This window comes from Choristoneura fumiferana, chromosome 29 (assembly GCF_025370935.1).
Source record: "Choristoneura fumiferana chromosome 29, NRCan_CFum_1, whole genome shotgun sequence".
NCBI classification, from domain to species: domain Eukaryota; kingdom Metazoa; phylum Arthropoda; class Insecta; order Lepidoptera; family Tortricidae; genus Choristoneura; species Choristoneura fumiferana.
The window spans coordinates 3,249,666-3,267,039 of NC_133500.1; the positions used below are offsets into that span (position 1 = coordinate 3,249,666).

At 38.1% G+C, this 17,374-nt stretch overlaps 1 protein-coding gene across 1 annotated transcript; it reads right to left on the bottom strand.

The window, feature by feature from the left end:
• Positions 1–1,651: 1,651 nt before the first annotated feature.
• LOC141444099 (sex peptide receptor-like) lies at positions 1,652–15,487 on the bottom strand (the record flags this gene model as incomplete). The annotated part of the gene is given in 3 exon segments (XM_074109533.1): positions 1,652–3,183; positions 4,433–4,571; positions 15,387–15,487. Coding segments are annotated over 3 exon segments (789 nt in total), but the record flags the coding sequence as incomplete, so codon positions are not given.
• Between the last annotated feature and the right edge of the window lie 1,887 nt (positions 15,488–17,374).

Sequence of the window (17,374 nt, forward strand, 5' to 3'; positions counted from 1 at the left end):
GAAAAGATCTTCACCGGTCTGATAATAGAATGAAATGTATTTTATAATAAATTTAGTATTTTAGAAAATATATTAGAAATGGATTTTCTAAAAATATCCTGGACAGGCTATTTTAATTATTAAAAAAAAATGTTTTTTTAATAAATTTTTGTTGCATCATCGAGATAATAGGAAAATTTTATATTAACTTAAAGTATAAAACCTATAAAATATGTAGACGTTGGGTTTGCTATTGTTTACCTGGACGAACTACTGGGTTGCCAGGTATAAATTCAAATAGTTATATCGATGTCCGTTACTTTCACTTGATTAGATAATAGAACAAATTGTATATCAACGTAAGCGCTGTTTTATTGTGAACACGTTGATATAGGGTTGTCTGCATTTAATTAAAAATCCTTTATATTTGTATTTTTATATATTTGTATTTTTTTTTATTTTTAATTTTTTTTATTTGACTGGCAAACGAGCAAGTGGGTCTCCTGCTCCTGATGGTAAGAGATCACCACCGCCCATAAACATGCTAGGGGTTTCTTTCCGAAATCACATTATCCGACAAAGAACAAAAGTCACCGACGTTGCTTAGAGAATTAGTTCGCTAAAGTGGTGTTGGGCTGACTACGTCTGTCGCAGGACCGATGAAAGGTGGAGCAGACGAGTCTTCGACTGGAGACCACGGACGGGAAAACGTAGTGTAGGGCGTCCTGAGGCACGGTGGATGGACGACCTTAAGAGGGTCGTTGGCGGCGAATGAATGCAAGGGGCTGAAGACAGTGTTGTGGCGCGCCATGGAAGAAGCCTACGTCCAGCTGTGCGTCTGATGATAATGATCGTGATGTACGGATATTTTGTCTTTTAGAAATATCGTGTAAGCATCTATGAGGAGCAGTATCTATGAGGTTCACCTAGCTTTTACTGTCAAATGCTCAGCACTCTTCGATGGAAAATCGCCATTAATTTTTTAACAAAATTGAGCCTTTAACCTGTCCTCTCCCAGAGGCACAAATTTGTGCCCAAAATCCTTCGATCCTGTTATCCTGGGAGATACAATACATTCATCTAGTAGTGACATCCTGGTAGTCTGGCCAGGATCGTCTGCCCACGACGGAACTCTTCAACGGTTAATAGCATCGACTTGAAATTTGGTATGCAAATGTAATTTGGGTGACAATGCAAGTACAGTCAGCAAAAAAAGCTTTTATTAAAAATGTTTTTTTTTATGGTTAGGTTATTTCAAGCTTTTAATCATCTTGCAATGTATGTATGCTATATATGTGGGGATCAAATCTTGCAAGTTAAATTTGACCCTCTTCCAGTGTTCTAATTGACTTGAAATTTGGCATAATTATGTAAATCTGGTGACAATATAATAATCTGGCAGTGACATCTTGGCGGTCCGGCTAGGATCGTCTCTGCAGGACGGAACTCCTCAACGGTAAATGGTATCGACTTGAAATTCGGTACGGAAATTTAGTATGACAATGCAAGTAGAGTCACAAAAAGTACAGTCAGCAAAAAAAAGCAAGTATTAAAATTTTTATGTAATTAGACTTTTAAGTCAATTTGTGTTGTATGTGTTTGTGTACTGTAATGTATTTCGTTAATATATGCAATGCAAGGTGGGGGTAGTAATTAAACAATTTAATTTTAATTACATTTCTTTATTCAGTTACAATGAACCTAAAATGATGATTTAATTCGCCATGGTCCTTAGTTCCATACAAAACTCATTCACCCTCAAACAATAAAGCACAGAAATCACAACGAATATATAAACATGTTTATGTATAAACACAACACAAATTAAGTGCATATTTTTTACAAATAAGACATCTACATAATTAACTATTTTTACATAAGTACACATTTTAAATACATATAAAACGTGTTTATGTAAATTTAAACGATTTTATTTACAACAGTAAATATCGTATGCACATCAATATTTTACAATAAATTAGATTTTCGTTACTTTTTTAAATGGGGGCTCACCATTTAAGGGCCAAGGCGTCAGCTGATCAAAAATAAATAAATAAAAATCAAGATAGGTATATACCTATATAACCTCAATCAGGTGACTGCCGTGGCCTCGAAAAAGTAACGAAATTAATATAAAATAGATTTACAACATCTAATAAAATGTATGCACTACAATTTAATATTTTTTGTAAAAAACAATAAAACAGTAAAGGCCGTGTAAACAAACTCTTGAATAACCGCCTACATTAGTAACTCCATATATCATTATGATATGTCTATATAACTATATAAAATAGACTAGTGATTCCCGACTCGATTTGTACGAGTACATCACTCAAAGATTTACTACTGGCGTACCTAACGTAAATTATACATATTTACTAACTGAATTACTAAAGCAAGACTTTCTAAGTAACTTGATGTAGTACTATCGAAGCAACTGAGTCGTGATCCACTGTGGAACCTTTCCACAGAAAGAGTCATAGTGAACCAGCTTTGCTTGACAAAGGAAGAAGTTATGATTTTTACTGTAGGAATGTTCTACAGTGGGTCAGAAATCAAATGGTTTTGATAGTACCTCGGGAACCACATATAGACAAAAATAAACTACTCCCTAGCAGTGAAAATAGCACAGTTTATTTACAATTTTCTTATCTAAAGTACGGTTTCATTTGTGCACGTTCTGGGCCCGTTCACTAAAGAATATCTACTAGAGCCACCATTTTTCCTACCAGTAACAGCACCCCTAATAAACAATTCCTTGAAAGTCTCCCTAAATTGTCGTGACATACCGCAATAGATCGCGAAATTGATAGGATAAGAGACGATGATAAAAAAGTTCGTAATTAGAATGAGCGTGTTGGCAATGTGGTAGTCCAAAATCTCGACAATAGTACTAGATATAATATGCAGCACAGTGACTACGGCAACTGGTATTTCCACCAATAGAAAGACGGTGACAACTACTATTAACATCAGAGTGGTGCAGTTAGAGTCTCTCAGCCGCTTGCACTCCGACTTGCGGTTTTCCTTGAAGAGCTTCTGCCGGTTCAGTTGGGCAGTTCTCATGGCTCTGAAGAGAAGGACGTTCAGGACTACTAGGGAGGTGCAGGGGATGAGGTGGACGAAGAGGACGCGGAATCCAAAGTACGTGATGAAGTAGGCGTCCATGGTTAGTGTTTGGAGCCACGGAGCCATCTCCATCTGTAAAAAATGGGTTAAATTGGGTTATATTAGTAGCCCAGAGGCCGTATTGCCTAACGTTTCTGACGCTCGCAATCGCAATCAAATGACAGATTTCGCATACAAAAACTGTCATATGATTGCAATCGCGAGCGCCAAAAACATTAGGCAATGCGGCCTCTGGTTATAGTCAAAGGTGGGTTTACATTGTCACTTGGCGGGTGGCGGAAAACGGCCAGCGACGTCCAGGCAGACTGAGAAAGAGATAGCGAGACAATTTGGACTTGTACGCAAAGGACTGGCCTGACATAGCGTTAGCACGAGTGTTGTGGAGGACAATAGGGAAAGCCTTTGCCTAGCAGTGGAACTTATTAAGATAAGTTATTATGAAAGAGATGAAATGCGTACTTTTCGCTCATACGGTCTTTATTTTTCAACAGATATTGTTGACTTTTACGTCATTCGTTATATTATATAAAATTTATGAAATTTCCGTATTTAACTTGGGATTTGACACGAGCATACATACATACTAAGTAACATTGCAATTAAATAAAATCTGCTGAAATATTTTGATTTGGTTTGGTTTGAAACGCGTCAGTGTTATGTGATAGACAGTTGGCGTTCTGTGATTCGTGTGTTATTGCAGTGTGGAGGAGGAGCTTCATGTAACACATTTGTTAAAATAGACGTAGGTATCATAAGGTCACGGATGAGCAAAGTAATTGTTTTTATCTAAATCCATATAGTAAATCCTCAATTATGCGTTCAAAAACCATAGGTAATGACCAGCATTACGACATTGGATTCCATTATGAACACGGCTGTATCGTAATGAGATTTCTTACATTATATTACAGCACGGGGGGGGGGGGCAGCGGGCGCAGCTCGTGGGGCAGAGGATTTAATATATGGATATACATAGATAAAGTATTGTATGCAACTGTACGTAATTAGGCCTTAAAACACTCATGTGACCCTATTATGAAACTCGGCTAAAACCCACACTCGTGTTTTAAGGACCCCTATTACGATACAGTTGCGTAAAATACTATAGTCCGTTGACATGGACCCCCGTAAAATAACGCCTGATTCAATCAAATTATAAAGTCCTTGATATTTTCTGATCCTCATATCAGTCCTCGATATTATCTGAATTGTAAGATTCGGCGGAAAAGTATTATCTGAATTGTAAGATCGGTATGTCACCACTATATATCAGTCCTCGGTATTATCTGAATTGTAAGATTAGGTAATTGAACCCGCTTACCCTGCAGACTTCTTCAAAGTGTCCGCGCCACACGGTGACGTGGGGCACGAACTGGCGGTCGAAGAAGCGCGGCAGCTGGTGCAGGAACGCCGCCACTCCGATGTAGATCAGGCATTTGGTCACTCGCGGCATCGTACACCTGAAAAGCAAAAACCGTGGAAACTAATTCTTAAACTTAGGCCAAGCGCAGGTTTTGCAGGTGGTTAGACTTGTGCAAGGTCCGCCCGATTGCTACCACCATCTTGCTCGCTAATCCTACCGTGAAGCAGCAGTGCTTGCACTGTTGTGTTCGGCGTGGAGAGTAAGACAGCCGTGAAATAACTGGCACTTGAGTATTCCATCTTAGGCTCTAGGTTGGCAACGCATGGGCGGTGGTGATCTCTTACCATCAGGAGACCCACTTGCTCGTTTGCCATCCAGTCGAATAAAAAAAAAAAAAAAAGCGCGCACTACGGTTTTTTGTCGTGCGATAATTTTGTCGCAAAAATGCAACGTATGTGTTTATTATACATCGACCTTATGATCAGTGGCATAAAAGTGTATTTTCGACGTCTGACGTCTTGGTAACGTATATACGACCTTAACTGTACACACAAACTTTCGTATTATAATATTAACTGGGGTTCTCTCTCAGTCTTAGATATTCAAAAAGACGTCTCACATTAACATGTTAAACGTAAACGACAGACACTTCAAGAGGATTTACGCCTGCCGAAAGCGACTGGAATATTAAAAACGAATCAAAAGAGCTGCGCGGGCGGCTCACATCAAATATTTAACGGCTCAAGTATATTTTATCACTCGGATACCACTAAAACAAGAAAATTTCACTTATAATGCTGTTTGAACGTAAAATGTATAATCAATAAAGCTTGAGGCGGTATTTTTGTTATTTAGGTGGGTATTTTTGCGTAAATCGGATTGCTTTGTCTTGAGCGTGGCCTTGGAATGGATACAGCCAAGGTTAAAGATATCTTTACACCTTATTACCTTGTAACTCTTAGGCTCTTAAGGTGGTTTTCCACCGGCGAGGCGAGACGAGAACTGATATTTGTATGGCAGCGCCCGCGGCGGGCGCGCGAGATTGCATACAAATTTCAATTCTCGTCTCGCCTCGTCTCGTCTCGCCTCGCCGGTGGAAAATCACCATTAGGGTCTTTTATTTATTGTCATTTTCTACTACCATAGGTTAAGATAAATTGCCTAACAAAATGAGTCATGATACTTGATTAAATGAATTTAATTATTATTATTATTATTAATAGTCAGTAAGCATACAATAAGAACGAATTAAGAGTTAGTAAAACAAAAAAAAATAACATTAACTAATACTTATTCTAAATATCAAACAATATTATTAGGCATTAGTTCCACCGCCGAAGTAGCGAGAAGTGTTTTTTTATTATGAAAAATTTGCCATTCGGCGACAAAAAAGAACGTATGGGCTTGACAGCTCATCGTAAAATCTTAAAAGAGGCAGTGTCGTGTGATCTGTTTTGTGTATGTGTGGTGTATATGTATATATATTTTACATGTAGTTTATTTGCCTTGATATGTATTAGTTTATTGACTTTATTATTATGTATTAGTGTGTGTATATATGTACTCGTGTGTATTAATAATGCATTGTTTGAGTTCATTTAAAATTTCGGTTCTTTTATCTTTTCATTGTACTCGTAGTGTCTACCCTTGTGTCTGTTAACTGAAAGAGATCCTTTTAAGGGATAAGTTCGCCTTTGTACATCTTATTATCCTGTGTTCTGTTATTTTCATGTGTTTTTATGTACTATAAACAGTTTTGCAATACAATACAAAACCAATAAAAATAACACCGTCTCGTAACATGACCGTAACAGCAACGTGCCAGGCATAAATATGTTGTCGAAAATACAAACTGGGAATCGAACCCAGGTCCTCAGCAATCCGTGCTGCGTGCTATAACCCCTACACCACCGCTGGATAGGAATCTAGACACGAATTTTTCCTATGCATACATATCTCAGGTTGCTTATTTCTACTACGCTACTTATGCAGCAGCACTAGCGACATCTATGTTCCGCTCTCATCGAGATCGAGAGACGTCACACTCTTTCGGAACCAACCGCTCACCTAGACAAGAGATGTCGCTACTAAGCAATCAAATTATGATTGGTTTTCTGGAGTCTTTTTGTATTTTTTATTTCAACTCCAAATTTGTTACTTTTACGGGTATCCGTGAAACCAAAATACTCCAAAAAACAATCATAATAAATATGTTGTTTGTATTGATGAAAAGTATGAGACAATGCCCACTAGCACGCTTCCTATTCCTAACCAACCGTTGCCGTTACGAGTCATTAAGCAAGGCATACAACAGCAACGGATACAAAATTCAGATCTATTGTCAAGAAGACATTAATATCTAAGGCGTATGATAAAAGGTAATGACTATATCATGGACAGGGATATTTGAAATAACCCGATCCGCATTAGCGATCCCTCAAATAGCGAACCTACTGTGTTAAAAATAAAGTTGTGATAAATACTTGTGATGTATAGATATCATCATCCCAGCCTATATACGTCCCACTGCTGGGCACAGGCCTCCTCTCAGAACAAGACGGCTTGGGCTATAGTTCCCACGCGGGCCCAGTGCAGATTGGGAACTTCACACGCACCATTGAATTGCTTCGCAGGTTTGTGCAGGTTTCCTCACGATGTTTTCCTTCACTGCAAAGCTCGTGGTAAATTTCAAATGTAATTCCGCACATGAATTTCGAAAAACTCAGAGGTGCGAGCCGGGGTTTGAACCCACGACCCTCTGTTTGAGAGGCGATAGGTCAAACCACTAGGCCACCACGGCTTCTTCGGATGTACAGATATCATTTAATAATATTGTAAATCTGTTTAAAAAAATATACCTCGTTGAGTTTCTTGCCGGATTCTTCTCAACAGTGGTTTTTCCGTGCTTGTTACAGCCTAAATTTAATAAAGATATTTTGACTTTGACTTTGCACGCGACGGCACACAAATATGCGCTTGACATTTCGTTTCTGACACGCTCCTATTACGGTCATGGCTGACACGGTGTAGTGGGTAGAGACATTAAAACACACTCTTCTCTACTACTTCCGTAAGGTAGCTCTTATAACATAACCGATAAGTTTTTTTTTTCTATCTGTCGGTGTCACAACCGTATAATATGACCCCACATTGCGTACGTTTAGGAGAGGGGCTCTGCTAACACTAGGTGTATGTAGATTCCTTCAAATGCTGCAGGTGGTAGGAGCTTGTGCGAGGTCCGCCCGGATTGCTACCACCATCTTGCTCGCTAATCCTGCCGTGAAGCAGCAGTGCTTGCACTGTTGTGTTTCGGCGTGAGAGTAAGACAAGCCGTGAAATTACTGGCACGTGACATCCATCTAGGCCTCTAAGTTGCAACGCGTCTGCAATAACCCTGGTGTTGCAGATGTTTATGGCGGTGGTGATCTTTTACCATCAGGAGACCCATTTGCTCGTTTTCCATCCAGTCAAATAAAAAAAATGTGTATTGAATTCTCGGTGAGGTATTCCGACTCGCACTTGGCCGATTTTTGTAATTAAACGTTGTTATACCGAAAGCTTTCCCACAAGAACAAAGGGCAGGCTTTTAATTAATAATCGCTAAGAGCCGATAAATCGAGATCAAAGACTTCGGGCCAAGGCTTGGTGTTATTGTACAATACAATACACCACAATAGTAAGCGATACAGAAAACAGGTATATAGAGAGAAAATCACATGGTAACTAGCAAGGGCGTCGCCAGCCGATGGCCTTGGGAGGGGGGGGGGGGCAAGTTGATATGGAGAATGAGAAAACTATGAGTTGTAGGTAAGTATTTATTGGAATTGAAAATTCATTCTAGTTTCGGTTTCGACGCACAGGAATGATCGATCAAGCAACTTTTTTAGAATCTCTAGGGGCAGGAGGGGGGGGGGAAATGCCTGGCGACGCCCATGGTAACTAGGCGGTCAAACTTTATAGCCGTGATTGCCTAGTGGTTTGACCTATGGCCTCTCAAGCAGAGGGTCGTGGCTTCAAACCCTCTCGCACCTCTGAGTTTTTCGAAATTCACGTGCGAAAAGCAATTTGATTGATAATTGGTTAGTTTCCTGGGTAAAAAAGTTATATTGTCAGAGAATATTGGACATGTATTTTTTCCTTAATCAATTATGACGATGAAGCGTGAAAAAGTAGATTAATTAGATGGAGCTGGTTAAGATCGCGGAATCGCGGTGGATTCGGAAAGCACAAGACCGGTCTGAGTGGAGAGCCTTGGGGGAGGCCTATGTCCAGCAGTGGACGTCTTTCGGCTGACATGATGATGATGATGATGATGGCGTCAAAGTTCGGGAGTGGGAGTCCGTGACGCTTCGACATTTGGCAGCATGTGGAACGTTAACTGGCTATATATCTTCATAATATTTTGTTTAATTGACAAGTTGTTTATGTGTTCAATATTTTTTGTGACGGGCTAATTACATTTTTTAAGACACTAGACTTAGGGGCTGTTTCACCACCCATTGAATAATTTTAATTAACGGATAAAATGAGATGCCGTCTCCGTCGATTCGAACAAAACAAACAGAGACAGCATCACATTTATCCGTCTAATAAAATTAATCAATGGATGGTGAAACAGGCCCTGTACTATTAACGAAGTGCAAAATTCGAACTTTGTATCTTGCTGTCCCGCTGAAGCTTATATCATTTAATACAAGAGTGAGAGGAACGGTACGATACGAACTTCGATTTTCGAATTTCTTAGTAGCCCCGCTGCCTACCACGACGCTTCTCACTGGGCAGCAGTAAAACACTTTACACCGCACAACGCCACATTCCCCAAATTAACTCTAACGTCGCTACTATTGGAACTCACGGAAACTTATTAAATAGTACAGGTCGACTCGCAAGAGCTGACACGAATGAATTGAAGGTAAGTAATATAGCATGCGATGATCTTCGCAAGGTTGCTCCCAAGAACTAGGCTGGATGAAAGTGACCGAGGATCGTGCTCGTGGCGTGCAATTGGAGAGACCAATGTCCAGCAGTGGACTAAGATAGGCCGATGGATGAAGATGAAAATAACAACACGACACAACAATAAAATTTACTTAGTTTCGAAGCAAGCAAAGCTGTGTTATGGGTACTATATAGGCAACGGAGAAAATACTTAGATACTATTAGGCAGCTAAGACTCGAGAGCAAACATTTACATTTATCATACTAATATCTGCTCCGATCAGTGATTGAAGCCAGGACCTCAAATTTCATTGTCTTCTTCTCTAACCACAGGGCTGATTGTCTTATAAACAACAGTAATGTCACTAATTGTCTCAGTGTGCGTGTTGTTTTTATAAATATACACAAAGGTGGGTCAAAGTTTCGAAACTGCTAAATCATCCCTCCATCTCGTTGGTGGATGTCCTATACGCTGCGCTTGCCGATTTGTGGACTCTATTCGAATACTTTTCGGCCCCAACGGCTATTTATTCTCCGTGCTATATGGCCTGCCCGTTGCCACTTCAACGAGCTAATTCGCTTGGCTATGCCAGTGACTCTCATTATTCTACCTATCACCTCATCTCTGATTGGATCCCGTAGCGAAACCCTAAGCATAGCCCTTAAGGCGGCTGCTCACGTTAGCTCATGGTAAAAGTCCCGTTAGATGGCGTTGAAATCCAAATGTCGAATTTTTCGTGATTTTTTTGTAACTAATATTTGATGTTATTATTTGTTTCTTATCAATATATAAATTTGCGAACACAATATGTCCTGACTAACTATACTCAAAAAATCGCGTCGAAATAACGTCTGTGGAAGCAATACAGTTGCACCAAAATTTGTATGGAAGACTAACCCTCAAGGCGCGACTAAAACTAAAACTAAAACGCGACGCCATGCCATGTCGTTCGACGCAATTTTCTACCTGCACCTGACCATAATAAATATGGGACTGATTAGTTCAGTCAACGTCATAAATAAGTGATCACTTTTGTACCTTGTCACTTTAACGTCATGTTTGAAAAGCCATACGAAAGTGTAACGACTGAAAGCGACAAGGTACTGAAATGATCACTTATTTATGACGTTGACTGTACTGACACGCGTTGGATGGCGTATGTAAGAATGGCGTGGCGTCGGGTTTTAAATAATATGTCAATTCAATGAGGGCTATCGTTTTTTGTCTAGATGGCGCCACTGTTGCGTGAGGTTTTTAAGCGTGGCTTTCAAAATCTGTTATTACGGGCGTGAAAACAAAGTTTTGATTAAAATCATATTTAATACACCTTAAAACCGTATCATAAAAATATCGAGCAGCCACAGTCTTGCGTAGTCCCGTTTTGTTCGGAAAAAAGGGAGGACAAAAGTTTCCGAAAGACACAACTGTCTAAAATACAGACATTCATTGCCCCGTAACGCATAATTGCCATAATTAATTTCAGGTAATGCAAAATATTCACAAAATGATTCTAATTTAAAATAAACCCGCGTAGCTCACCCAAAAACTATAAGATTTGACATTTCGGAGACCTCACGCTACACTAGCACCTCTAGCGGCGAAAGCTAGGCGATATCCCTCATTCAATTTAATTCATTTTTAAAAAAAACATCCGTCGCACCTTTAGTCTTGATTAGAATCTTAGTAATAATATAGGCCTGTAAAAGACTACTGTTTCCGCAGCCAGAGCCCGTCGTCCTGAGCGCTAATCGAGAGTCTGAATACCTAAATCACGTCCGAACAGAAATCGGATGTCGGGAGATAGGTCCTTGAATTACAAGTAGATCTGGGAGTAATTTAATACGAAAACTTAGTTTCGTTTTAAATGAGGTTTTAGAATAAAAATGCGATTGGTTAAAAAATAGCTTTAAGACGCCGACAACAGTAACACAGTTCTTATTAAACTTGCAATGTTCGTATGTAGTATGTAAGTCGATTATGTTCAAATCTTGCAAGTCTTTTACCTTCTTCTATTCGATTCGACTGAAATATGATAGGTACAGTCGAGTTCATAAACTTGTGAGCAAAAATTTGATCAAAAATATCTGAACACGCTTCTACGCCGTTAACAACCTTTCCTATACTTAGGGACTGATCAGTCACGGGCCCCTCGGCTGCCTATATTACTTAAAAAAATCGTAAAAAATAAATGAAACAGGTATCGACAGTAAGATACTAATTATATATTGGTAATTTATCAGACTTCCGATAAATAAACTTGTAATGTGCTTAAGAATAACTATTTTTTTAACCCAACTTTCTGAACCCTTACCGGATTTTTTTAATACCTACGGCGAACTAATAGACCTGCTTAGTGTTGCAAAAAAAACTGTTTTTTTTCTGTCGTGAAAAAAAAAACAAAAAACACGTTATTTATCTGGAGCATGTTTTTTTTCAAGAATACAGAATTTAAAATTAAAAAGGCCGTTTCCGTAAAAGATTAATACTTAACAGTTAATATTAGAGTTTTTATTTATTTATAAATCTACCATACCGTTTTGGTTAAATAGTACCAAGTTTACATGAATATATTGGCAACATTCAAACTGGGCACGGGAAATCCCCGTTCGGTGTATGTTTATTAGAACGTAGTTGGCTACTGTAGTACTTAATTCGATTTGTTATTTTAGTAAAATGTAAGAAATTAGAAAAAATACCTCAATAAAACAATTAATTTCCTATAGATTTTATTTCTGAAAAAAAAACAAAGTTAGAAAAAAAAAACAAGGCTACTAGGTTTTTTTCTAATGTTTTTTTTCATGTTACATCACTAGTCCTGCTTAGATATTTTTGATAAAATTTTTACTAACAAGTTTTAGAACTCGACTGTACATAATAATATATATAAATACGACTGGTGCATGTAGTGGAAACTAACGTGTCCTAATAGATAAGCTGATGTTCCATATTGAGGAACCAAATAAATCTTTCTTTCTTTCATATTCGAAACATTACTAATATACAATACTACTACAAATTACTAATAGGCAATACCACATAGGCTACTTTTTATCCCGATATTCCGATGGGATCCGGATAAAATTTCAAAATCTAACAGCTGAGTTTAGAGTCCTGAAGTTGTGTTTAGTACAAGTGCAAGTGCAATGAAGACCACGATATAGGTAATTTTTAGTAATTGCCATGGGTTTTTTTTACAAACGAAGTCGCGGGCAGTGGTTAGTACTATATGGCCTGCATTGAACCACATCATAGTAGGGGCTCTTTTACGGACTAGAAATCCTTTATGACCGTAATAAAAATTTGGGCAAATAAAATATCAGTGTAACATCCTGTTTACTGTGGCTTTTATTGCGTGACGTAGGCGCTGGCGCGGTTTCTAATCACGCTGTATATTTACGGAGTGGTCCTGGTGTTGACGAACAGATGGCGGTATTGGTTGCGGTTGTAAATTCTACATCGCACGGACTAATGGCTTCATGAGGTGACGTAAAAAGGAAAGAAGCGATTATAACACACAAGCTGTTGCCCGCGATTTTGTCTGCAAAATATCCCGTGGGAATTTCCAATAATTATATCGTGATCTTCATTGGCGTTGCGTTACAAACTGGGCCAAATTTCATGACTTTTAAACCCAGTAGTTGTGATTTAGAGACCTTTTCCGTTTTCGTGGGAACATCGGGATAAAAAGTAAATAAACGACACAGTTGTAACAATAAAAATCATTATTATTATTTTTAAAAAGTAACCTATGTGTTATTTCAGACATCCAGCTATCTACATACCAAACTTCATCCAAATCCATAATAATATAGTTGTTTTACCGCGATGTAATAAAACACAGGCACACATAAAATGAACTTTCGCATATCGTCACTTCTTTAAAAAAGCTCGTACCTTAAATTGATAGTTTTTCCGAGTGAACTTTATGCGCATTATTTGAAGGGTCGATTTTGTTGACGTATGGATTTGAGATACGAGATTTTTTCAAAGTAGTGACGATATATTATACTCGTTAAGTAGTAATAGGATAATATATACAATGTACATGTAATATCTAGCGAGATTTCCCAAATAACCACATCACTTCCAGCATTCCTTTGAACATTCCCTAAATGTGCTTCAACGTTAGCCGTTCTGTTGCTAGATAGTTTAAATACCTGGTCGGCGGACATACCATTTGTCATGTCGCGCTTATATCCTCAAACTCAAACTATTGCATTAAATGTTGTGATGAAGATCTTAAAACGTATGAAGGTTCAACATTTACCCTGTCAGGGCACAGCAATATACAAATAATAATAACTACATTCATTCTTAAAATTAAAATTAAGCATTTTCATTATAAAAATTAATAATAACAACAATAATAATATAACCTTACTTCATCATGCCCTGTGACAAATTACACAAAATCCTACTTCCTACTATACATATTAATATTATAAATGCGAAAGTTTGTCAGTGAGTATGTTTGTTACTTCTTCACGTTGAAACGACTGGACGGATTTAGATGAAATTTAGCAAAAAGTTAGTTTATAACCTGGATTAAAACATAGGACACTTTTTATCCCGATATTCCTACGAGATAGGGATAAAATCTCTAAATAACAACCGCTAAGCTTAGAGTCATAATAGTAAGTAGGTAGCTGGACGTCTGGAATAACACATATCCTATTTTTTATCCGATATTCTCACGGGATAGTGATAAAATCTCGAAATAACAGCCGCTAGGTTTAGATTCAAGTGGCATGATTGTTTTAATGTAACGTCAATGAAAACCACGATATAATTTTAGGGAATTCCCACGAGAATTTAATAAAATCCCGGAATTTCAATTCTACCGCTGTATCTAATGATTTACGCGTGCGAAGCCGCGGATAAACGCTAGAAGAAGAATAAGAGGAACGGTCCAGAGTGTAGAATATGAACTTCAAATTTCGAAGTATTGCTCAATGCACATACCCAGTCCTGTGAAACGTTTCGATTCGACCGTACAATCAACAAGCTTTACACTACGATGTTCTAAATTCCAATTTCGTATCTTGCCGTCCCACTCACGCTAATGGCACCTATTGAATAAGTGAGTAAGAGGAACAGTACAGGGACAGTAAGTAGGGACATAGAGTTAGTGTTATTTTAATTTTATTCTTATTATATTTTAAGTAGTGTGCAAAAATATTGTACGCTTCTAGCAGGCAGGATATGGCGCTTCTTTCATCTATCAACTTTATTATCCATAATCGCAATAAAGACATTTTGATTTTGATTTGATTTTGAGTAACACAGACAGAGGTTTTGGAAAGAATGGAAGAAAAAATAACATTAATGGCAAGTCTCTGTTGTCGGAGAGGAAAAATTGGTCATCTTATATGACATGGTGAGTTCATTAACGTCATCTTAGAAGGAAAAGTGGAAAGGCATCGAAAAAGAGAGGGACGCCGAGGATTAAAGCAAGTAAAGAAGAAGGGAGGGGAGTCAAGTAGTAAGGCAGCTTTGAGCAGTAAGAAGTGGAGAGCCATTCATCGGCGGCAAGAGTGTAACTGTTAAATAAGAAGAATGAGGGACAGAGTTATTTAATTATTTAGAATTCCATATTAATTTTGTTTTAAGACATTTAGAAAGTGTATACTTAATGCAGTGTGTAGGTATAGCTTAATGATACAGGCAAGTTTGGAAATATCTGTTCCTGAGTCTTTATAACTTTAGATTTCTTAAGTTAAGCCCGGGAAAATGTTCCGAATAAGGACGAAAGCTATTCCCGTCTCTCTCTCCCTCTCTCTCTCTCATATGACATCCGAGCCGTGAACGTCGCTCTCTAACATAAAATTGACAATTAATTATGTAAGGTGATTTGAACTAAGTAAGCGCAGTGTTAATCTGTCTCCGTGTGTTACCTACTTGGAACCTGCCCTGCATAAGTCCACTTCATTTTGATACGAACTTGGAATTGCGGAGTATTCCCAGTGCACATACCAAGTCCTGGCGACCGGCGCGTGGCAGACGTAGATGTATCGCTGGACAGCCAGCGCCAGCGTCAGCCATATGCTGGCCGTGTGGAACATCGCTGGGATCACCTGCAGACAACAAGATAATAGAATAGAATAGAATGATTTTGCCACAATAACAGAACATAAATCGGAACTGGGTCATTCTACTTTGAAATGCACAAAACATGTCCCCCACATTAAAAGTTCAGTAAAAAAAACGCATAATTTCAGCAACTTTAACTAATAACAATATTTATATATTTATATTGTTTAATTATTATGACACTACAATATACATAATTTAAAAAAAATATATAGTATTTTAATGGTAACATAGTAGTCATATGTGGTAACAGAGTGATTTTCTTAAGATATAAGGTGTGTCCTAAGCCAATGTTGTCACAAGTTCAACAGTACAAATTCCATTTTAAGATTTCCAGTCAAAATATTTCCATGAAGCATGCAAAAATAAAGCCTTGAGATTTTACGTTATGATTGTTTTATTTTTTTCGTTCATCAAAACAAATAATATTTTTTTTTTTCACTTCGTCCCAAACGAACGACGATTTTGTAGCCACACTCTGTTTAGTCATTAAATTGGATACCAATGGATAGATGGCGCTTTTGTACGGTATAACCCGTTCATCTTGATGTAATTATCTATTGCCGACCCCCCGCCGGGTGAGGGGAAACGACACGTTCTAACCAGTCATCGCCGAACCGCTGTACGTGGCACGTGTTTTTATTCTGAGTGCGCTCTGTTACCGGAATATTGGGCTGATTTATATAACTATTCGATATAGTACATGTTTATTTGTTGCTCCTGTAGTTAAAACATCAATTTAATACAGGTAATGTTTTGAAAAATTGCTTAGCTTTTGTGATATTTTGCTAGAAACACAAAATTTACAACTCTGTTACTGCTCCCCTATGTTATTCTGTGATGGTAACAGAGTTGTAGCAATAGTAACAGAGTTTTACATCACGTGTATTTGAAGGAATAATGCGTTCTTTGAAGTTTTTTGTGTATAACTAGCGGTTATTTTTGGTTCAGGATATCGGCAAATGTCATCATGCCACTCACTGCTGCTGAAAAACAACGGCGGTATAGAGAAAGGCGCAAGCAAAATCCAGAGAAGGTGGCTGAAAACAAAAGAAAAGATTTAGAAAGGTATCACGCAAAAAAACGATTAGTGAAGGATATGACTGAGCGAGAACACCGAAGCATGAAAAGAAAATGGAGAATATCAAATTCTAAACGAAGAGCCAGAGAAAGAGCGTTACGTAGTGTTATGCAAAACACACCAGAATCATCTCGATTTCCATCTCCGTCGATAAGTAATAGAAGTAATGACGTGCTACGTGCTTCACCACCTCGAATTATCACGACTCGCCGAGTTTTTACGCCCCAGTCTGATAGCCCACTCCCTAGCAATGCTAGTATTGCTAGTACTCCTAACCAGTCTCGAGCATCGCGCGGGCGAGCGCAAGTGAAAAGGAATCGCTCGAAAATGTACAGAGAATGCCTGAAATTAAATAACCAAATAAAAGACTTACAGAAGAAATATGAAAAGTACAAGAAAAGGTACCATAGAGCAAAAAGTCATAAAACAAAGCAAAACGCCAGCACTTCAAAAGATAATACTAACAAAAATTATAACATATTAAGTAACGCCATCAAAGATCATTACAGAAAACTAAAAACCGTGAGGGAAAAGCGAGCCATACGAAAAATTTTCGAAGAAGATTCTATTAAAAATTCAAGGATAAAGTCACAAATAATTCGCGAGTGCCTGGACGTTGATCGAGGGGTATTAAGACAGCGGCAGGTAATTCCAAAAGCACGTGTATTAGAAACCAGAATTGAAGCGTTTTTTAAACGTGATGATATTTCAAGAAATACTGCTGGCAAGAAGGAAACTGTAACAAAGAAAAAGAACAAAATGCAAAAACGTTACTTGTTGGACAGTATGA